Here is a 24,075-nt window from a genome sequence, read left to right as displayed (position 1 = left end):
AGCCCTGCGCATATTGTGCACTGACGCAAGACCCTTTTTCGCCTGTTGTCTGGCAAAATTCTTAGGCTGGGCCTGGCGCTTAAGAACTGCAAAAAAACTGTTGATACAGTAGTTTGCTTTCCCCCTCCTCTTTCTTCCCTTTTAAAAATCCAATTAACTATTTGGATTGTTTTTTATACTGTATATTGCGAATATGTTGTTACTGTATTGCATGTGCTAATTATGTTTTTTATTATTGTGAAATGCAGCTTTTATGATATGTTTTTATATCGAAATAAAGCTTATCTACTAAAATAGAACATTCTGACCTCTAGGGGCGAAATGTTCTAATAGCCTTAGAGCCCTCTCTAGCAGGCTCTACAGGCGATAATGGCCGGTAGAGCCCACTACGGAGGGATCTAAGCCTATAGTATGTAACTAAACACATTAAGTAGCACCACGTTAACCAATAATTTTTCTTTTGTTTGCAGAACAAGCATTTATTTTCATACTTCATCTGGGTTAATCATTTCCACATATGCTTTGGGCACGACAAAGACATAGCAAATTTGTGCACATTTCTCTCCTCTCTCCTTCCCCCTTCACCCTTGACTAAATTAAACAGAACTTTCTAGAGAAAATCCCTAGGTCTTCAGCTGCATATTTTCGTGAACAGTTTCGGAGATGTGAATGGTCTGGGTACTCAGCGGGTGGGTCCACTTATCCCTTACAATTGGCTCCACTCTATTGCCCTTATGCCTCTTCCCTTTCCCCTCACCCTCGACAGGGCTGATTCTCCCCAACCCCCAACCCCTCAATAGTGTAAGAGACGCATCAGTCTCAGCCTGATGGGCGACGCCAGCTTGGGAGTACCCATTGACAGATATTCTAGCAAAGAGGCTCCAGGTCTCATCAACATGTAGGTAAGTTTCAAAGAGTGAGTTTGATAGCTTTATTCTCATTCCCCCACCTGATACCAGAGTCAAAGATACCACAACACTAATGGAGACTTTGACAGCTTTTTCCAATGGTCAGCCATTGTGGGTTTGGCTACCCCCAAGCAATTACCCACCAGAAGTCGATCTGCCCTTATTTCATATATTTAAGTGTAGGGGATCTAGCAGAATGAATGAGAAATCAGGGAGAATTAGGTAGTCTAGTATCGTATTCATGGGTGACAGGACTTGGCCCAGAAAGGTTTAATATGTGGACAATCTCACCATACGTACTTAATGTCTCCCTTTTCCAAGTACCCTCTCCAGTAAAGTTTGCCTGTGTGTGGGTAGTATCTACTGGTTGTAGATACTAATCCATGTTAGTGTGCAGCGTATCTCCTTGTCCAGAGGTCTTCTAGCATTCCAAAAGAAGTCACCCAACACGATCTCCTTCTGTTCACTTTTGACTCCTTTCATCAAAATGCCCTTAACAATTACCAAACGTGCATATTAATAAATGATTCTCTGTTTTCTAAGAACATAAATCCAAAGACAGATTTGCAGATACATTTTAGAGGAGTGATTAAACGTGGGGCTTGTGGCATCACTGTATAATGTGAATTTCTGCATCCTACCGGTCAATACTCTGGACCCTACAAATGAAGTGTATGAGATGGTACAGCGAAAAACATTTTATTGAACATTTAACTTTTTACAGTCATCTAGAATTTGAAGTGGTGTGTGCATAAAAGATTATTCGACTACTCTAGAAGAACACATTTGTTATCAGTGAACTCCTTATGGCCCAAGACTTGATTAGAGATGTGGAAATGTCATACCACTTATTACATAGGATTAGAAGAATACTGTTGGCAGGACTCATCCTTGCATTATCTAAGGGGAAGACGCAATAAACAAATGACCCCTTGCAGCAGACCACAGTGCAGACGGCACAGTAACCCACCCAGTAACCGACGCGGCATGGGAATATATACAACGTAAATGATTCTTCTCTTCATCTCCTCTACCACTGTATATTTGATTGGTAATAGTATGCCAACAGAGGCATGAAAAAAAAACAAATTATTAAACAAATGTTGCTGTTTTTAATCTGGGTGATTTTTTCTGGGATGCCCAAACACTAGTTTTTGGTGTGAGGAACCCCACTGTCCTAATCTGCCCAGCGCGGACATATTGTTTAGTGTCTTAGAAATGCAGGGCTGGGAATCACATTGCTGGGTTGTAAAACAGGCAAATCTCTTGGTTCGTTGCCTGCCTGGCTTTAGGAATGTATTCAAATAATCCATCTGTGCCTGAGATTACTTCCCACGCATTACATTTACAGCTGAATGATATGTATGGCGGGGCCATGCCTTATTTAACTTTTTTCAAACTTTAAAATAATATAAAAATAATATGAAAGAAAAACATGTACCTGATAGGCATCTGCACCACGTTTAGACAACATTTGCTTATTATCTTCTATGACAAAGCCATGCTGTTTTGCAAATGCAACAGCTCCTTCGCCAACTAAGAATCTGTGGGCACTCTTCTCCATTACTTCACAAGCTACAGCAATAGGAGTGCTAATTCTAGAAAAAAAAATCATGCACATTATTTTTCTTTATTTCTGTGCTTCTAAAGCATGCGATAGATTATTATAAGACACCAGGGCAAACCTTTAAAAATAGGGTTTTTAAAAGCGACTGACAAGTGTAAAATCACCAGTTTGCTAGTATATACAGACTAAGGTTGCGCTTCTCTAACTATGCTCAGAATAGCAACATTTGCCACATAAAATTCATAGAGGCACTGGGGGTGATTTACAAACAAAAGGTAAGGCTACACTGGAGTACATATAAACCTATAATTGGTGTAGATTCACTCGTTTACATTTTACAAAGACCGGGCTGTTTCAGTAGAAAGCAGCACTTCTGTGCTTTCCATTTCATCTGCTTATCAGCTCTTATCATAATAAGAATTGCCAAAGGCAATAGCTGTGGCATTCGCTAACAGTGTTTTGACGTTGCCATTATTTTTTAATGTTTTTGTGAAGTTTATTACATAAACAATGAAAAAAAATGGCCCATCTATGTGTGCACAAACGTACAGAGACAAAGGCAGCCATTTCTGAATGTTCAAAGGTGGCATGGAACAGTTGAAAGCCCATTCAAAGATAGCCCCCCATAACATGCACTCAAAGGTGGCATTTGATAGTGGAATTAAAGCACATTTAAAAACGACAGAGGTGCATCTCTCGGACACGGGGTTATCGAAGCCTCAAGAGAGGTATGCTTCTCATACACTAGGAAACTATGCCCCCAAGTGAGACAGGATCGGGCAGGCCTGTGGGGGAATCTGATAGTGCCAGAGGGCTGATCTGACATCATAGTGTGAAGCTGGAGAGGAACGGAGCAAGCACTCGCCATGACGTTGTGTTTTCGCTGTAAGCCCCGTACTTTTCAGACTGGGGGGGTGTGTGTTTTTAAAGAAACGAACAAAATTATGCCCCTCAATCCGAAAAGGACGGGGCTTACAGTGAAAACACAACGCGAAGGATACCGACAGACACCAGGAGAAAGAGACACACGCAGACAGGGTCAGGAAGAGGCATTCATGTGACGACCATCCCCATGGCATTTATTTACTATAATGCACCCGTGAAGCAGGGGGGCGCAACTGCGCTCTTGGGGGCCCCCCGAGTCGCGTACAGTCTGAAATGCCTCACTCAGGGTGGCCCCCACCGCCGAGCTCACACCAGTCCACAAGCACTGCCGAAAAATCTCTCAGTCAAAGTAAAGACATGCATCCGTGCCGTAGTGTAAGCGGGAGTGCCGCGGGGGATTCCTCCGGCTGATCTTGAGAGTGAAGGCGGGAGCCACACAGGCGGGGTGGTGGGGGTGTCCCGCTCCTGGGGGGATTTCTAGATGAAGTGCGTCTCACGTGTGGAGAGCTGACTACTCGAGGCGGAGATGCCAACGCCAGGCCACTGAAGCAGGGCTGGGCGGAAGCGAGAGGGGGTGACGGAGAGTGGGGGTGGGGGCACAGAGGTGGGCAAGGGAGGAGGCCGAGGAGACTGCGGTGCGAGAGCAGGACGGCCGCCGCCTCTCCTCACTTCTGAGGGGAGGAGGGGCCGTGACTCGGAACACACTGCGCCCGTCCGTGGGAGACTGCATGAGTAATGCCCCCGCCACCTCGTGACCGCTTCCGAGTTACACCCCCAGCTCCCGGCAGAGCAGCAAACACTGAGTCAGGCAAAAACCCCCAGCAGACCTACAGCGCAACGCGGAAATGTACACATGTAACCCATTTACAACAAATGGTTTTTAGTTCAGGCTTCCGTTACGTGAATTCTCATAGATTACTAATAGGCAAGGGATGTAGCATTGATTACCTCTGAAAACAAGCAGACCACGCCATGAAGGCTACTGCCCGGCCGCCATCTTCGGAGGAATGACAAAAACACGCCTTGCGGGAAAAAAAAAGCTACCGCCCACCGCCGCAATGACGTTCTACAAGGGGCGGAGAGGGAAAAAAATCGCCGGAACGCCCACGAATTGCCTCGGACAATGACGGACGATCTCTCTTCCAATGGTTAGCCTCCATTTATGGAGCTAGCCAATGGAAGAGAGAGGCGGGACAAAGCCACATACTGTTCGAACATAAGATTTCGCCTGCGCAAACGCTGCTGCGCAGCGGACGCCAGGCGAAACGTAAAAATGGCCAATGTTCGCAGTGCCCACACAAGTCGTACCATACTGCAATTAGTGGTGAGGGGCATGTAGCAGTGTCTGGGGAGCTCCAAGGCTCTTGCTAAGTTCAAACTAAGTAAACTAAATTTTAAAAGTATATAATATGCTTTTGTTTAAAAAAATTAAAAAAGCACACAATAGCCCAAGCACAGAAGAGGACTACTTTCTCTGTGTGCAGATTGCTGTCACTCACAGGCAAAAGAACCAATGGCTTAAGTGTGACAGTTCAACTAACCATTTGCTATCCAGGGCTGCCTGAAAGCCACCCTATAAAAGGATATCATATATATAATTTTTAGTAACACCAGACCAAAAACTGAAGACGGACCTCTGACTGGAAATTCAGCATGAGTAGGCTTAGCATACAACTTTTCTTGAAATAGCAAATGTATTTCCATATGAAGAATTACGCTGGAACACATCATGGAAAATCTGTGTTTTGGGCATGTTTCCCGAGGAATTCCACAACTTAAGTTTCATTCTTGTTTTATGCTCCACAGTGAAACCTGGACCTTGCAGCAACTTGGGATTCTCAACCTTTCTTGCTATCAGCCACTTGAGTGGCATGTGATCTGCGTGTACCACACACGTAGAACCAAACAGATGCAGCAGTAACCTTCTCAAAACTTGCAAAATGGCAAAGCGTGCATTCCTCATGGCCGCCCACTTTAGTTACCTGGGTAGTAACCCACCACTAATAAGGGTCATCAGATGCTCCCTATGCTTGTCAATGAATTGAGTCAATGCAGCTCCCACTTTCTTATCTGAGGTATCCTTCTGTATTATTAACGGTTAACTGTAGTCAGGGGGCTTCAGTACAGGTGCACTGCACAATGCTCTTCAGGTACTCATAAGCTTTTTGACACTTCTCAGTTCCAATCACCTTCTCCGGCTGCTTCTTGGATTTCAAAGCTGTCATGGGACAACAACAATCCTCAAAGTACTACAAGGTTTCTGTAGTAAGGATTAGTTACTTACCTGTAATCCTAGTTCTCTTCCAGGGGTATCCTCATCAAAGTCATAAGCATTAGAATATTCCCGCCCATGCGCGGGACCCCGGAAACACTATATTATATGTGCCCCACATATATATAACCATATAAATATATATAAAAATAAGCAATAGCAGCCTACTAAACACCAGAGCTGAATCATGCTGTTAAGAATTTCCACCATACATGAAAAAACATGCATTAGAAACATGAGAAACAACCATAAAGTTTGTTTTAGAACTGTTTTAATGCGCAGAAAGCAGTAGAAATTCTTATAAAACACTGAAAGCATAGGAAGCTCCCAGGCTGCATTGCAAATCCCCAGTCTACAAAGACTGAAAAGCTAACCTGCAGCTGAATGCAATAAACCAGGGGTCCCCAAATCGGTCCTGGAGGGCCGGATCATTGCCAGATTTTTAAAATTACTACATGTATCTCAATGGGGATTTCCAAAAAATCTGGCATGGATCCGGCCCTCCAGGACCGGTTTGGAGACCCCTGCAATAAACTGACACCGTGCCTTTAAGACACCCATGACCCCCAGCTTCCCATCATGCCTCAGGGGTGACAGTTAGGTCAGTTGTTCTTTGCGGAGATGGAAAAAAACATGAAACAATAGGTTAACAATATCTACAAGTTAAAGTAGTCCTTTGTCCGGGGAGGCGGGAGGGTTGCTTATGACTTTGATGAGGATACCCCTGTAAGAGAACTAGGATTACAGGTAAGTAACTAATCCTTCTCTTTCAGGGGATCCTCATCAATAGTCCTAAGCATTAGAATAGAATAGTGAGCCTCACCTCATCTCCCTGCGGGCAAAGGATTAAAAACAGTATATCATTCACAAGCCTAGACAAAACTAAGCTCGAAGAGGCCGCAGGCTACCCAAATGGATTCCTCAAAGAGACCTGCCCTACTTGAGTATCAGTCCTGGAATCAGATTCTAGGCAGTAATACCTTGTAAAGGTATGAAATGATCTCCAGGTTGCAGCCTTGCAAATCTCTGACATAGGGACATCATGTAGGAAAGCTACTGTGGCCGCTTTCCCCCTAGTAAAGTGTGCCTTAGGTGTCAACAGTAAGGGCTTGCCCGCTAGCTGATAAGCCAATTTGATACAGGAGACGATCCATCTGGAGATGGATCGTTTGGCAGCTGGAAAGCCCGTTCTCATGGAACCATAATTGACAAAAAGCTGATCCGTCTTCCTAATACTCTTAGTATTTTCCAAATAGAATTTAAGGACTCTTTTGAGATCTAATGAATGCAGCGACCGCTCAGCAGGGGTTGCAGGGTTTGGAAAAAAGGATGGAAGAGAAATAGACTGATTAATATGAAAATCAGACACATCCTTTGGTAGAAAGGATGGATGAGTCCTTAATACTACTCTATTGTGGTGGAAAACAGTGTAAGGCTCTTTTGTACACAACGCTTGGATTTCGCTTACTCTGCGCGCTGATGTGATAACAACTAAGAAAGCGGCCTTCCAAGATAAATGTTGTAACGTTGCTTAGTGGATGGGCTCAAAAGGAGCTCCCATCAACTTGGATAAAACAAGGTTCAACTCCCAGGGAGGAGAAGGATTTCGAACAGGGGGATAGACTTTCTTTAACCCCTGAAGGAAGTCTTTGACCACTTGCATCTGGAAGAAAGACTTTTGGAGTGGCGATTTCCTATACGCCACAATGGCTGACAAGAGCACTCTAATGGAAGCATACTTCAAACCAGATGTTGCTAAGGAAAGAAGGTATGGAAGAATAACATCCTCCTGCCCTTTAATAGGGTCAAGATGATGCTCCCTACACCATATATAGAACCTCTTCCACTTGAACACATATGACGCTCTTGTGGAGGGCCCCTTAGCTTCCTTTAAAATGCGCATACAATCAGGAGGCACACTCAGATGTCCATACTGCAGGACTTCAGGAGCCATGCCGTCAAGTTCAGAGAGGGGAGGTTGGGATGTAGAATACTCCCGCTCATCTTGCTCAACAGGTCCGTCCTGCAAGGTAGACGTCTGTGTGGACACACAGACAGATGAAAAAGATCCGGGTACCACCACTGCCGCGGCCAGTCCGGAGATATTAGGATCATCACCATGTCCGATCTGAGCAGCTTGGAAACCACCTTCGGAATCAGAGACAGGGGAGGAAATGCGTAGGCAAATATCCCTGACCAATCCATCAAGAGTGCATTGCCCTGTGTCCCTGGGCGGTGGAATCTGGACGCGAAGACGTGGCATTTTCTGTTTTTGTCATCTGCAAACAAGTCTATAGTTGGACGACCCCAGCAACGAAAAAGTTCTGCCACTACCTCGTTGTTGCTAGGGGAGGGTGGATCTGCACACCGTGTATTAACAAATTTATGAGATATTCTTTTATCACCTTTGATAGTTTCTGCGTGCACTCTAGTGGATAGGGTGTGTGCCCAACTCCCTATGAGGTAACTAAAGTGAGTTTAAGAGCCCAAGGAAAACCGAGGACTGCTAGAGGCACAGCTAGTGGGCCAGAGGCCTTTAAAGATTCCAAGCACGTATACAAATCTCTAGTTCTACTGTGTTTACCAGTCACATTTATTTATAATATATTTACTGTTGCATTCTGTACAGTAACAGGAAACCAAAAATTGCATGTATTATTCCACATACGTATATTGCGCATACATGATTAATAAAGAATATTCACTTATATTCCCAAATCACGTGTTTTTAGTATTTAAGAATGAATAAATCTCATGTGTTTCAATTCACAAAATTAATAACCAGTCTCAATGCATTTCGGGTTGCACATTCAACCCTTCGTCAGGGGATTAATAATGTGTAGATGAAGGTTCAAGTCTCTTGTAAATGTCAGCGTCCTGTGATTCAAGTTTATCGGGATCTATAAGACAGCAACAAAGAAAAAACTGTTTCCAGTATTCACATTGATGATACAATGTTATATGCAAGGCTGGGGAGTGCCACTGGGAGGAAGTCCCTTAAAAGAAAGAAAACATGCCTAGGAAGGTAACCAATATACCCTTCCCATGTGGGAAAAGAAGTGAGGCAATTTATAATTAATCAAAAAGGGAAACCAAATAGAATTGGGTGAGTAGAGTGCAAAGGTAAAAGGTACCATAGGAGAATGGGAACCCGTGTTGAAATGGCAAAATAAGTCGTACAACCCCTCGTTCAAGTAAAAATAGAAGTGCTCTACAATACGTGCAAGCGTACTTGTATTTCCGCTGAAATGCGTCCAAGTAATGAATTCTAAGAAATGGTAGCACTCTAGCCAGTCCTCTACCTGAGTGAAGAATAAGCCAAAATCAATATACTGATAGAGAAACGCGCAAGAAATCACCATGTAATGCCAACAGGTAAAGCCGCTTACCGCCTACAATATCAACAAACTCAAGCCGCTACTGGCCGCATGGTCGTGAGCAACCTGTAATAATATAGCATGGGTGTAAAGTGAACACCTTAAACAATGTGGGTGTTAAAAGAAAGTCGTTCTACTATTCGGACAAAAAGTCTGTGCACTAACCTGGAGTTCTAGACGCCAACACTTAGAATGTCTCGATAGACGCGAGTCCGCCCATCAGATCACGTGGTGGGGAACTCGCCCGTATCTATAAAAAGAACATGAAAACAGAAAGAGGACTATCTGTTGTAAGAGAGAAACCAAAATTAGTACTTACTGTGGCGCCCCACTAAACTTAATGATGAACTACATGTAATCACGGGAGGAAAGCTATACAGGCCAGTTCTCCACAATATAGAAAGGAATGCTTCAAAATCTAAGAAACTTCCTCATGGAAGAACTAATTATGTTGAAAAAACATTTCTGCTTCCTACTCTGTTGGAATGTCTCAAAGCGGCACAATAACAATACAGACATATCTACAAGCAAAGGTGCTAACCTAAAGTCGAAAAAAAGGGGGGTGAAACTTAAATAGTTAAAAAGGTGAAAGGGTGCTGTAACGTGCAAAAGCATATAATACAAGTGCGTGTGTAGGTGAAGCTAAGCGGGAGGAGTCCCAGTGTACTCCCTTACAATCTGGAAGAAAACAGTATAACATTTAAAGAAAGCATAACAGTTCATAGTGATCATTAAGACCTGCAGGAAAAACAGTTCCTAACAACTTTATCCAATGAGCACTTCTATTTTTACTTGAACGAGGGGTTGCACGACTTATTTTGCCATTTCAACACGGGTTCCCATTCTATTATGGTACATTTTACCTTTGCACTCTACTCACCCAATTCTATTTGGTTTCCCTTTTTGATTAATTATAAATTGCCTCACTTCTTTTCCCACACGGGAAGGGTATATTGGTTACCTTCCTAGGCATGTTTTCTTTCTTTTAAGGAACTTCCTCCCAGTGGCACTCCCCAGCCTTGCATATAACATTGTATCATCAATGTGAATACTGGAAACAGTTTTTTCTTTGTTGCTGTTTTATAGATCCCGATAAACTTGAATCACAGGACGCTGACATTTACCAGAGACTTGAACCTTCATCTACACATTATTAATCCCCTGACGAAGGGTTGAATGTGCAACCCGAAATGCATTGGGACTCTGGTTATTAATTTTGTGAATTGAAACACATGAGATTTAGTCATTCTTAAATACTAAAAACACGTGATTTGGGAATATGATAAGTGAATATTCTTTATTAATCATGTATGCGCAATATACGTATGTGGAATAATACTTGCAATTTTTTTTTTCATGTTACTGTAAAGAATGCAACAGTAAATATATTATAAATAAATGTGACTGGTAAACACAGTAGAACTAGAGATTTGTATACGTGCTTGGAATCTTTAAAGGCCTCTGGCCCATTAGCTGTGCCTCTAGCAGTCCTCGGTTTTCCTTGGGCTCTTAAACTCACTTTAGTTACCTCATAGGGAGTTGGGCACACACCCTATCCACTAGAGTGCACGCAGAAACTATCAAAGGTGATAAAAGAATATCTCATAAATTTGTTAATACACGGTGTGCAGATCCACCCTCCCCTAGCATTATTCTTCGTACTCATTGTGCCCCGACATGGATCAGCACCCACATAATAATCATGTCTTGGCAAGACATTTCAAATCTTACTACTACTAATCAGGCAGAAACAAAAGTTTATACATCTGAAGAAGCACAAACGATTTATGCATTAGTAAAAGAGGTCAGAGAATATGGTACATCTACAGACACTACAACACAGCAACTAAAACAACTTGAATAACTAATGAAAAAGGAAGTGAATCAGCGATTACACGCCACAACCCTGATTGAATATCATAAAGTTAGACGTATACCCCGAGGCTTAAGGATTGCTCTTCGCCCCATGCTTTTCAAATTTAACAAGTCTTTTATGGCACGTTGGAACGCTATTCTTAATAAATGTTCGCTTGATCTTATTCTGCTTATTATTGAAGAAATATCGTCTAAACTAGGAGAACTAATGTTTGACATCAACAAACTGAAGGATGACATCAATCAACGGATGGAACAAGAGGATTGGAACCAAGTATTAGAAAAGATCAACAAAAATTTAGACACACATGCCAAGGAAGTACACGAAAGAAAAACACGAAAGTTCCGACGGGACACAATAGATTATAAACTGGATGAGCTTTATACTTGGGCCAAAAAATACGCACAGAGGAGAGTCTATAAAAAACCTGGGGCCACGTCGTCTGAAGAAAGTATTGTCCAAGATGAAGATTTATCACTTCAGAGGCCACCTGCCTCTTCAGTATCTATTACCACGACAACCACAGACGACACCACAACTGCCTCTACAAGTAATGCACCTTTTTTAGCGGGAGGCCCCACAGCCAAAACCCCACCAGACAAGACAACAACCACCCAAGACGAAACACCAGGCGTGGAAAAACCTAAGGTCACAAAGGAGCAAGGAAGGCCCAAGAGGGACTTGAAGAAGTGAATTCCTTGGTCATCAACATCTCATCCAAACACTTCACAAAAGAAAAAGTACAGGTACTCAATAAAGGAACATCTTTTGTTCCATCCTACTCTTCCAATCCATTAGAGACGAAAGTGGCTCTTTTTAAATTCATGCGAAAGTTGAGATTAAGGTGGTTTTTTACCATCAATCCGAGTACAGAGGAGTTGACAGAGGAACAGAAGAAATTTAGACCCAAGAGTAGATTTCTTTCACCAGTTTCACATAAGACATTGGACAATTTTGAAACACTTGTGAAAAAAGATTTCGAAAAAATAAAATATGGTACAATACAGCATCACAATTTCAGCTCTAAGGAACGACGGATCTTAAACAAACTGAGACAGGATCCTACAATCACGTTTCATCCGGCTGATAAGGGGGGAGCCTTGGTGATACTTGACACAGATTTCTACAACCAAAGTGTGAGTGATCATGTACAGGAAACAGACACTTATCTCCCCATGGAACAAGACCCTACCAACGAATTATTGAGAATACTGGGCGATTTTCTTCAGAGGGCCTTTGAATCAGGTGTCATCGATGAAAACACCAAAAAGTTTCTTTTCAACTCCGCTCCTAAGGTTCCAACATTATATATGCTACCCAAGGTGCACAAGCACAGAACCCATCCACCATTCAGACCCATAGTAGCGGGATGCGGATCTATTCACGAGCCACTGGGATACTACTTGGACTTTCACTTACAACCCTTAGTTCAATCCTGGGTTACCTATGTAAAGGACACATAACTGTTTGAATAAGTTGGAGAGAAATAAACATCTTTTTTCTCAAGACATTTGGCTTTGTACCATTGACGTTGTTGCATTATATACATCTATTGCACACGAGGAAGGTTTAGAGGCAGTTGAATGGCGGCTACTAAACTCTGAAATTGATCACCCTAAAGTGACTTTTTTGCTAGAATTACTACACTTTTCCCTTTACAACAGTTACTTTTGTTGGCAGGATAAATACTACATTGAACACACTGGTATCGCAATGTGATTTCCAGGAGCACCATCATATGCGAATACCTATATGGCTCACTTTGAGGACCAATTCATCACATCAAATCCAATCTGGCGAACTCATGCCGCAATTTTATTTACGGTATATTGATGACATTTTGGTCATCTGGACAGGTACCAAAAATCTATTGGAAGACTGCATCTAGCTTGAAAAAACACCTTCGTATAGCGCAGATGATGCGCATCAAGAGGATCACATCAGATGGAGATCAGTGTCTACGTGACATCCAAAGACAAACACAAGAATATAAGGAGCGGGGGTATCCGGATGTAATACTCAATGAAGCTGTTCAAACCTTATCACAAAAAACACGTGATGAACTTTTAACACCTAAAGAAAAGACTCCAATGAAACGAGAAGTATTTGTAATAAAAAACTCAGTCCAAACTTCTCAAATCAAATCCATCATCAGGAATCGTTGGGAAATAATTGAGAATGAACCAGATTTTCTCACAGTATTCCATGGTTCTCCACTTTTTGCACACACAAGGACAAAAAACTTGAGGGAACTTTTGAAACCCTCCAAAAGAAGTGGCAGATTAAAAGTAAGAGGCATGATGAAGTGTTACAACTGCGGACAATGTGGTAACGTTATTACTGGCAACCAATTCATGCATCCACACACAGGCCAAAGCATCAAATTAAAATACAATGCAGACTGTACCACAGAAGAAGTGGTATACGCAATCAAATGCCCATGTGGGCTGGTTTACGTGGGACGGAGAAGTAGGAAAATTAAAACCAGGATCGTGGAACACAAAAGTCGCATTAGGAATCAAAATACCACCTCTCCATTAGCCAAACATTGGGTAGAAGCAAAACACCCTATTCCCCAACTTAGATACACAGTTTTAGAAAAAGTGGAAAGATCCAAGGTCTAGAATTTAATACTCTCCTGGCCAGGAGAGAAACACATTGGATAAAGTTGTTAGGAACTGTTTTTCCAGCAGGTCTTAATGATCACTATGAACTGTTATGCTTTCTTTAAATGTTATACTGTTTTCTTCCAGATTGTAAGGGAGTACACTGGGACTCCTCCCGCTTAGCTTCACCTACACACGCACTTGTATTATATGCTTTTGCACGTTACAGCACCCTTTCACCTTTTTAACTATTTAAGTTTCACCCCCCTTTTTTTCGACTTTAGGTTAGCACCTTTGCTTGTAGATATGTCTGTATTGTTATTGTGCCGCTTTGAGACATTCCAACAGAGTAGGAAGCAGAAACGTTTTTTTAACCTAATTAGTTCTTCTATGAGGAAGTTTCTTAGATTTTGAAGCATTCCTTTCTATATTGTGGAGAACTGGCCTGTATAGCTTTCCTCCCGTGATTACATGTAGTTCATCATTAAGTTTAGTGGGGCGCCACAGTAAGTACTAATTTTGGTTTCTCTCTTACAACAGAAAGTCCTCTTTCTGTTTTCATGTTCTTTCTATAGATACGGGCGAGTTCCGCACCACGTGATCTGATGGGCGGACTCGCGTCTAGAGACATTCTAAGTGTTTGCGTCTAGAACTCCAGGTTAGTGCACAGACTTTTTGTCCGAATAGTAGAACGACTTTCTTTTAACACCCACATTGTTTAAGGTGTTCACTTTACACCCATGCTATATTATTACAGGTTGCTCACGACCATGCGGCCAGTAGCGGCTTGAGTTTGTTGATATCGTAGGCGGTAAGCGGCTTTACCTGTTGGCATTGCATGGTGATTTCTTTAGCGTTTCTCTATCAGTATATTGATTTTGGCTTATTCTTCACTCAGGTAGAGGTCTGGCTAGAGTGCTGCCATTTCTTAGAATTCATTACTTGGACGCATTTCAGCGGAAATACAAGTACGCTTGCACGTATTGTAGAGCACTTCTATTTTTACTTGAACGAGGGGTTGCACGACTTATTTTGCCATTTCAACACGGGTTCCCATTCTCCTATGGTACCTTTTACTTTTACACTCTACTCAGCCAATTCTATTTGGTTTCCTTTTTTGATTAATTATAAATTGCCTCACTTCTTTTCCCACACGGGAAGGGTATATTGGTTACCTTCCTAGGCATGTTTTCTTTCTTTTAAGGGACTTCCTCCCAGTGGCACTCCCCAGCCTTGCATATAACATTGTATCATCAATGTGAATACTGGAAACAGTTTTTTCTTTGTTGCTGTCTTATAGATCCCGATAAACTTGAATCACAGGACGCTGACATTTACAAGAGACTTGAACCTTCATCTACACATTATTAATCCCCTGACGAAGGGTTGAATGTGCAACCCGAAATGCATTGGGACTCTGGTTATTAATTTTGTGAATTGAAACACATGAGATTTATTCATTCTTAAATACTAAAAACACGTGATTTGGGAATATAAGTGAATATTCTTTATTAATCATGTATGCGCAATATACGTATGTGGAATAATACATGCAATTTTTTGTTTCATGTTACTGTACAGAATGCAACAGTAAATATATTATAAATAAATGTGACTGGTAAACACAGTAGAACTAGAGATTTATATACGTGCTTGGAATCTTTAAAGGCCTCTGGCCCACTAGCTTTGCCTCTAGCAGTCCTCGGTTTTCCTTGGGCTCTTAAAATCACTTTAACTACCTCGTTGTCTAGCACCCGGTCTGGTTGATCATCGAAGTGCCTGCTGAGCGCGTCTGCCTTGATGTTTAGCTCGCCTGGAAGGTGCACTGCTACCAGCGAGAGGTTCAGAGCGAGAAGCCAGTGTCAGATCGCATGGGACTCCAGAGAGAGAGGGCAAGATTGTGTGCCGCCTTGTTTGTTCAGGTAGAACATGGTGGTCGTATTGTCTGTCTGCACCAAGACCGAGTTGGCTTTGATTGCAGGGAGAAAGGCTTTGAGAGCGAGATGCACCGCTCGGAGCTCCAGCATGTTGATGTGGTAGGTCTGTTCTTGAGCCGACCACCGACCTTGTATTTGAAGGCCCCCTTGTGTGCCCCCCAGCCTTGAAGAGACGCGTCCGTCACTATTGACTGAGTCAGGAGAGGTTGGTGAAAAGGAACTCCCACCAACAGATTTTGAGGTAGAGTCCACCACTTGATGGAAATCTTCGCTGCCTGAGAAAGACTGATCCGGTCTTCCCAGCGTCATGTCGATTGGTCCCACTGGTCCTCCAGAGACTGTTGTAAAGGACGCATCCTCAGACTGGCGTGTGGTATGAGAAAGATGTAGGATGCCATGGAACCCAGCAGGGAGGATACCTGACGGACTGTTGAACTTCGGGTCTCGAGCAGAATTCTGCACTTCTGCTGCATCGAAAAAAGTCTCTCCCCCGAAGCAAACGCTCTTCCCAAACTTGTGTCCAGAACGGAGCCTAGGTAGTGGATGGACTGGGTTGGCTGCTGGACTGACTTTTCCATGTTGACATTGAGGCCGAAATTGTGCAATTGTTGCTGGCAAAGGCGGAAGTCGCTCTCTACTTGAAGAGGAGATGGACCTTTTATGAGCCAGTCTTCTAGGTACGGATAGACAAAGAGACCTTTTTTGTGAAGAAAAGCTGACACCACTGCCATGCATTTGGTGAAGACTTGCGGTGCTGATTTGAGCCTGAAGGGTAGCACCTTGTACTGGTAGTGTTTGTTGCCGACCACAAACCTCAGATACTTGCGATGATGCAGTGCAATTGGAATATGAAAGTATGCATCTTGCAGATCCACCGAACACATCCAATCGCCCTCCTGTAGATGTGGACATATTTGGTGAAGAGCCAACATGTGGAACCTCTCTTTGACTATGACCTTGTTTAGCAGACGAAGGTCTAGGATGGGACGAAACTTGTTCTCCTGATCCTTTTTAGGAACAAGAAAATATCTGGAGTAGACTCCCTTTCCTCTTTGCGAGGGAGATACTTCTTCTATAGCTTGTTTTTGAAGAAGAACCTTCACCTCCCTTCGGAGCAGATCTAACTGGTGACAACGAGATTTCTTTGGAGGAGTTCTTTGGGGGCGCACGGAAATGAAGGGTGTATCCATTGCGCAGTATATTCAGCACCCAACGATCTTTTGTGATGCTGCACCACTCTGCCAGATGTTGTGAAGCACTTCCTCCCACTGGAGTGGGCAACGGCGCCAGAGGAAGCCACTGCTCATCCCTTCCCCCCTCTAGTTGATGTAGAGGATTGCTGTTGTTGACCTTCTCTACCTCGGTTGGATTTTCCCCCTCGAAACTGGGTTTTGCCCTGATTCTTGTTTTGAGACCACTGAGGGGTTTGAACCCTCTGTTGAGCCCCTCTGCCCTTGTTGGTCTTAAAACGGCGCTTGAACTCCTTTTTCTTTTCCAAACCGACTGCTTTGACTGTTTCTTGCTCGGCTTTCATTCTACTCATCTCTTCCTCAGTGTGTTCACCGAAGAGAGAGGAACCAGAAAAAGGAAGATTTAAGATGCGTTGTTGTGATTCGGGCTTGAGGCCTGTCAGGCGCAACCAAGACGACCTTCTGGCCCAAATTCCATGGGCATAAGAATGCGCCGCAAGGGCTGCGTCGTCCGCAGCCCTGCTAATCATCTGGTTCGCTACCAGACAGCCTTCTGTCATTGTCTCTTCAAAGTCCTTCTGGTCTTCTTTCGGCAGTTTGGACTTGAAACGCTCCATGGAGTCCCATAAGGCTCCATCATATCTACCCAACAGTGCAGCTGCACTGGAGACCTTCAGTGTAGAAGAGGCAGAGTTGCAGACCTCTTACGACCCCACGAGTCCTGTGATCTGCTGTCCTTATCTGGAGGGACTGAGGAGGTAGCAGTGACCGAGTGTGTTTTTCGTGCTGCTGCTACGATCACTGAGTCTGCAGGAGGGTCAGTCTTGACAAAGACCGTGTCAGAGGTAGCTGGCTTGTACTTTTTCTGGATGCGAGCCGGCACCGCTTTAATGGTCGCTGGAGCCAGGAATATGTCTTTGACAGGGTCCACAATGGCAGCAACGGACGTGAAGCAGACTTCTGGTGAAGTGTCTCAAAAATCACTGTCGTAGTGACTTGTGGAATAGACAGTTCAATGTTGAGCTTCTAATCTTCTCTTTGTAATGTAAATGTAATGTAATGGTACTTGTATAGCGCACGAATCACCATGAGGCATCTTGGCGCTTGTACGAATACCGTTGAGGAACCCTTCCTGGCCTTTCCCTGTGAAGTGACCACTCTTGGGCACCCCCAAGGTGAAGCCAGGCATCCTAGCGTTGTTGGGGCCCTTGTGGAGATTAAGCAAGCTATTGCCCAGAGTTGCAGAGTGGGACCCACGATTAGAATAGGCACCGAGGCGAAAATTATCAGGTCCGGGGAAATTGAGCCCACGAGCCGCCGAGGCGGGAATTGAACCCTGGTCCCGGGCCAGACCTCTGCATCAGGGTCTGCCGCTCTAACCATTGAGCCACACTTCTCTCTTTGCAAGACATCATGGAAAGTGTTGATGTCATCAACCGGTGAGACCCTAGAGATAGGGCTATCCGAAAGTGTGGGAGAATAATCCCTCTTGAAAGATCCGGTAGAGGAGGTAGAAGAAGTCGATGGCGTCCTTCTACTCCTGCGATGAGCACTGTGCCTCCTTTCGCGTGATCTTCCTGAACGTTCCTCCCTTCTGGGTGAACGAGATCTAGCCGGCCTCCTCACAGGCGATCTTTCAGCTTGAACTCTGTGCCTGGGAGGGCTGCGTCGGTCCACTTCTTCAACTAGTCTCTGGAGCGGAGACCTATGTGTAGGACTGGCGTAATCTTGCATCCGCCACGTAGCCCCTGAATCTCGCCAATGATCTAATGGCAGATTTCATCTAGGGGACAACCTCACATCTGCAGAAGAAGGGTCTCGCAAAGGTGAATTGCGGGCAGGGCTTCTAGACTTTGAGGCAGCTCGCCCAGACGAATGCAAGGATGAGTGTCGGGAGGCTGATTCTGTGATCCAGAGAATCACTGATTCTCTGGATCTCCCTGAAGCGGAGTTCCTTGACGTCGACCCAGTCCGCTCATAATGCCTGGACGTCGGGTGTTCTGACGTCGAATGCCTCGACGGCGAGCGGTGCGAAGATCGGCGATGTCTCAGCGTCGAACGGCGATGTGAAGCCGACGACGGAGCCCTCGACGTCGAACGCCGCTGGGGCGACGGCGGAGCAGTCAATCTCGATGTCGAGTGTCTACGCGACGACGGCGGAGGGGTATTGGTCACCCTCGACACCGGATGCCTACGATGCCGATCGACGTCTGGTTGTCGACGGCGGAGGATTCTGGACTCTCTGCGGCGGCAGAGGTGAGCCTCTCCTCAACGCCGAACGTCGTGACGACGACGACGGCGGAGGGTCTCTGCTCCTCATCGCCGATTGTCGCCAGGATGACGACGGCGGAGGGGTCACACTTCTCGACGCCGATCGTCGCCTGGTTGAAAACGGCGGAGGTGTGACGGTCCTCGACGCCGATCGTCGCCAGGTTGACGACGGCGGAGGGGTCTTGGTCCTCGACGCCGATCGTCGCCGGGTTGACAACGGCGGAGGGGTCTTGGTCCTCGAAGCCGATCGTCGCCGAGTTGACGATGGCAGAGGGTCTTGAATTCTAGATGTCGACGACGTACCTGAATCTCTTCTTCTCGACGGCGAGCCCGCCCTCGAAGGCCGTTTTTAGATAAATGACCCACCGGTAGTTCTTTCCTCAGCGCCGAGCCCGACGCTGAAGCTGAAGGGTGCGAAGACTTGTCTTTTGAAAGTGTTCTAGCCTTCTTAGAGCCCTTTTTTACCGGAGTCCTTCCTCTGGATGACCTTTGGGCAAGGCCATAGATGCGAATCCTCTCCCTGTCCTTCAGAGTTCTTCCTGTCAGGGTTTTACAGTGAGGACAGGCCTTTGGGTCATGTTCTTCAGGCAGACAAAGAATACAGACATCATGGCTGTCTGTCTTGGCCTTCTTGTTGCCACAAGAAGGGCAGTTGTCAAAAAGGGAAGGCATTTCAAGCAGAAAATACCCACCAAACTGTCAATAAAAGACAGATTCTTACTTGACAAGGTGAAAAATGTCAAAGTAAGACAAAAAACTGTGAAAAGTGAAGCAAATTTCTGTCAGAAAAACAGAAAAGAGTGGAGCTGTGTTGCCAGGATCCCTCCTTAAGGAGCCGGAAAGAACAACTGACCTAACTGTCACCCCTGAGGCATGATGGGAAGCTGGGGGTCATGGGTGCCTCAAGAACACCGTGTCAGTTTATTGCATTCAGCTGCAGGTTAGCTTTTCAGTCTTTTTAGACTGGGGATTTGCAATGCACCCTGGGAGCTTCCTGTGCTTTCAGTGTTTTATAAGTATTTCTACTGCTTTCTGAGCATTAAAACAGTTCTAAAACAAACTTTATGGTTGTTTCTCATGTTTCTAATGCATGTTTTTTAATGTATAGTGGAAATTCTTTACAGCATGATTCAGCTCTGGTGTTTAGTAGGCTGCTATTGCTTATTTATATATATATATATATATATATATATATATATATATATATATATATATATATATATTACCTACTGTTTCCATAGGAAATCCCCAACATTCTATTGGGAATAACTTTGGCCCTGGTTGATGAATCTTCGCAAATTTCTCAAAGAAGATGGCTCGCTCCGCTCCGCTCCTTCCCTGAAAATTTGAGGGGGATTCGTCAAGTGGGGGCTGAGAAAAAAGGGGGGTCCCAAAACGTGTTTTCCCCATGTTAATTTCCATAGGACCTTTAGACTCAGCTACAGCTTGAACCGCTGAAGGGAATGACACCAAACTTGTCAAGATGGCAGTGTCTGTTATGCAGATCACGCTTTTGGTAAAATAGTGTAAATCCCTCCAGTGGTTCCTGAGAAAATTAGAAGAGAAATCAATTATATATCTATAAGCGCGCGATTTTTCACGATTTTTTTTTTGGGGCGGGGCTTGGGGGGCTTTTCTCTTTTATTTTTATCTGTTTTATTTAGATTTCGAGGGTGCCCACGCCTCGTTTTGCCCCCCCGAGATCACCGCCGCCGCCCGAGCTGCCTTAAGATGGCCGCCGCCTGGTTGTGGGCGGGGCCGGGAGGACGTGGTTTCCGCAGGCACAACAACGCCGGCGCATGCAAGTGACGAGCGGTAAATAATAACTACGAGCACACCGCTAACAAACCAATTAATAAGTTGGCAGGGGCATAAACTAAGGACCCAAAGACAGGGATCCCGGGAATCGAACCCGTGATTATGTAGTCCCTATAGGACTCACATCGAAAAACTACCAAAATGGCGCGAACACACGGGTGCCTTAATTAACTGTATCACGCCAATTATCGGGGCAATTTTCCGCAGGCACAACATAAGTACCAATAATTGCGATGGAAGCTTACATTTTATCAAATAGTAGTCCCATGAATATAGCGACTACAAAATACGCATTTATAGGAGAACGAGGACCAATCCCGTATTTTTGTAGTTCTTTAGATTCTGAAAAACAGTAGAGAAGAACTACAAATATGGCGCTTAAAATAGCGAACCGTGTAACTAAGTGGTATTGCTCGAAAATACCAACGGAACGCCGGCGCATGCAAGTGACGAGCGGTAAATAATAACTACGAGCACACCGCTAACAAACCAATTAATAAGTTGGCAGGGGCATAAACTAAGGACCCAAACACAATAAAGGGATCCCGGGAATCGAACCCGTGATTATGTAGTCCCTATAGGACTCACATCGAAAAACTACCAAAATGGCGTGAACACACGGGTGCCTTAATTAACTGTATCACGCCAATTATGGGGGCAATTAATACCCAATTAATAAATGGAAATGGTATATAAGGCCTATGTGTTTCAGTGCTTCCATCAGTAGCGGTGAAAGCAGGAGTCCGTCACAAGCAGGTTCGCCGAGAGGCCGGTTTTAAGGTAAGGACCCAGGAGTTGGGCGTGAGTTAATAGGGGCGGTGAGAATGTCTTAGGAAAGAATATCAGTAGTAGAAACAGCGCTATGCTGTATGGCAAATGACTTCAACCCTAGAGCATTGTTTCATTATAAATCAATCAGCCAGGGGATCTGCTCTAAGTTTCTGTTATCAGCACAGGTAGAACTTAGAGAGACACAAACCCTATCGGTAGAGTTAGGGTTACTGAGTAAGCACTTTATAGAATCGAATCAGATAGTCAAGCGCACTCTGTGACAACGTCTACAAACCACGAGCAACAAGGAGGTGGTAAAACGTGCTAGTAATAAACATGCAGAGGTATTAATGAGAGGGACCACATGCCAGTAAGACAGTTATAGACCACCCAGCTTGTATAAGCATCAGGCAAGACCGCATTTGTCAGCAGTAAACATGGTAAATAGTGGTGCCAAGTATATATCTTGAATATGGTCCATAAATGCGCATTTTCACAACCTTGCAAATTCACTGAAAAAACCATAGGTTTCTGGCCTTATATATATATATATATATTAGCTTTTAAAAAACCAATGAAATTCACTGAAAAAACCATAGGTTATACACTATATATAGTTAGGAATTAGCCTTTAAAAAACCAATGAAATTCACTAAAAAAAAACATAGGTTTTAGGCCTTATATAGTTAGGAATTAACATATAAAAAACCATTGAAATTCCTCCTATATAGTTAGCTGGACATTTTATTGATATAAAACTAATGAAATTCGACATATAGTTAGTTGCACTAACTATATATTTCGCGCATCCGCAATCCAATGCTGATGATGTCACATATTACATCATTCATGACATGGTCAGTGACATCACTGATGACATCACTGATGACAGCTCATTTAACATCAATAATCAAACCACTGATGATATACTTCATGTGGTAATACAATGCACCTCCTTACACTCTAATACACCTAGTGTAAAATACAGAGTATCATTTTTGAAACTATTGATACACCAATACCATTTACTACATACCCACTCACTGATTCCTACGTCTACATGCACATTCATTCATTCACCCATAAGGTCATTCGTACATACTGTCACTCATCATTGCAACACTATCATATGCACTCATACACATATGCAGACACTCACACACTACCACTCATCCATGGAGTTACTCACACACCTACTCAGTCCTGTAAAGAATTAATCACACTTTGATTTCTTCATCTATACAGTTAAACACAGAACAGCTTACATTTTCACAAATATACTAACACATACTTACTCACTTATACAATCAAATCCTTCATCCATACTCTTATATATCCTCTCATTCTTCAATATGTAAAACATATTTAAACTTTACAAAAACACACAGACACTGGATGATGTCATCAGTGATGTCACTGACCATGTCATGAATGATGTAATATGTGACATCATCAGCATTGGATTGCGGATGCGCGAAATATATAGTTAGTGCAACTAACTATATGTCGAATTTCATTGGTTTTATATCAATAAAATGTCCAGCTAACTATATAGGAGGAATTTCAATGGTTTTTTATATGTTAATTCCTAACTATATAAGGCCTAAAACCTATGTTTTTTTTAGTGAATATATATATATATATATATATATATATATATATATATATATATATATATATATATATATATAAATGGGGGGGGGGGAGAAGTGGATTTTTTAGTGAATGCCCGGTTGCAAACTCTGCGCCCACGAAATCAGCAAAATCACCAGAAAAAAGGGCCAGAATCAACCGCCGTCGAAAAGAGCGCCACCAAAAACACAAACACAAACACAAACAACAGCAACAAAAAGAAAAAGCATTGGCGCAAGAACAGAAATTGAGCGACAAGACAGTCATCAATTTATCTTCCACCACCCTTACTACTGCAGAAAATCAACTGCTAAGCCTTGGCCTCACTTTTTGCCCAGTAACGGACTTCAATTACACAGCCACTAGAGTGGACGTGTTTCGGTATATACGGAAATTGAAGCTTCGACAATTCTTCAACATCAAGGAGGGTTCAAACAATGCAGAAATAGGGGATGTGAATCCTGCCACTCCAGTGCTTCAAGCCCGTGACATCAGAGGGATGCTCACACTTCATCAATTGAGTGATGAAGGCAATGAACCCAGTACCATCATGTCCACACAGGAGGAACTAAGAGAAGCTGAAATCTCTCAAATCGGAGCAGGTTCAAGCCCATTCAAACCGACGTCAACTTTCACACCCACTATGCCAAAGGGTGCAATTGATGCATTCCATGATGTAGTGACAGCAGACCTTATAAAACTTTACCATCAGGTCAAACACCGTAGGAGGGCCAAGCGAGATCACGAAAAACAGTATTGGGAGCTTATGAATAAACTGAAAAATGATCAATGCAATATAGTTTGTGGTTCTGACAAAGGGGGAAATGTAGTCATATGGCCCCAAGAACAATATATAGCAGAGGCTATTAAACAATTGTCAGACTCCTCCTGCTATATGAAAACAAACTTGAAAGAATATGATCTAGCCAGGGAGAAATTACGAAAAATGCTCTTCAAGTATAGAA

General features: G+C 43.6%; 1 protein-coding gene and 1 long non-coding RNA gene across 4 annotated transcripts in view; one reads left to right on the top strand and one right to left on the bottom strand.

Moving 5' to 3' along the window:
* Positions 1–24,075, bottom strand: part of LOC147709001 (uncharacterized) — a 398,890-nt gene that overhangs the window by 261,044 nt on the left and 113,771 nt on the right. For all 3 annotated transcript variants that reach the window (XM_086927594.1, XM_086927593.1, XM_086927592.1), the window contains exon 3: positions 2,350–2,506. In XM_086927594.1, coding sequence (XP_086783720.1) covers positions 2,350–2,506 — 157 coding nt within the window. The remainder of the gene's footprint in view (positions 1–2,349; positions 2,507–24,075) is intronic.
* LOC147709002 (uncharacterized) overlaps positions 1–24,075 on the top strand; it is a 290,481-nt gene that overhangs the window by 204,835 nt on the left and 61,571 nt on the right. The window lies entirely within an intron of this gene.

Source organism: Lissotriton vulgaris, chromosome 6 (assembly GCF_964263255.1).
Source record: "Lissotriton vulgaris chromosome 6, aLisVul1.2, whole genome shotgun sequence".
NCBI classification, from domain to species: Eukaryota; Metazoa; Chordata; class Amphibia; order Caudata; family Salamandridae; genus Lissotriton; species Lissotriton vulgaris.
This window is presented reverse-complemented; position numbering and strand designations above follow the sequence as displayed.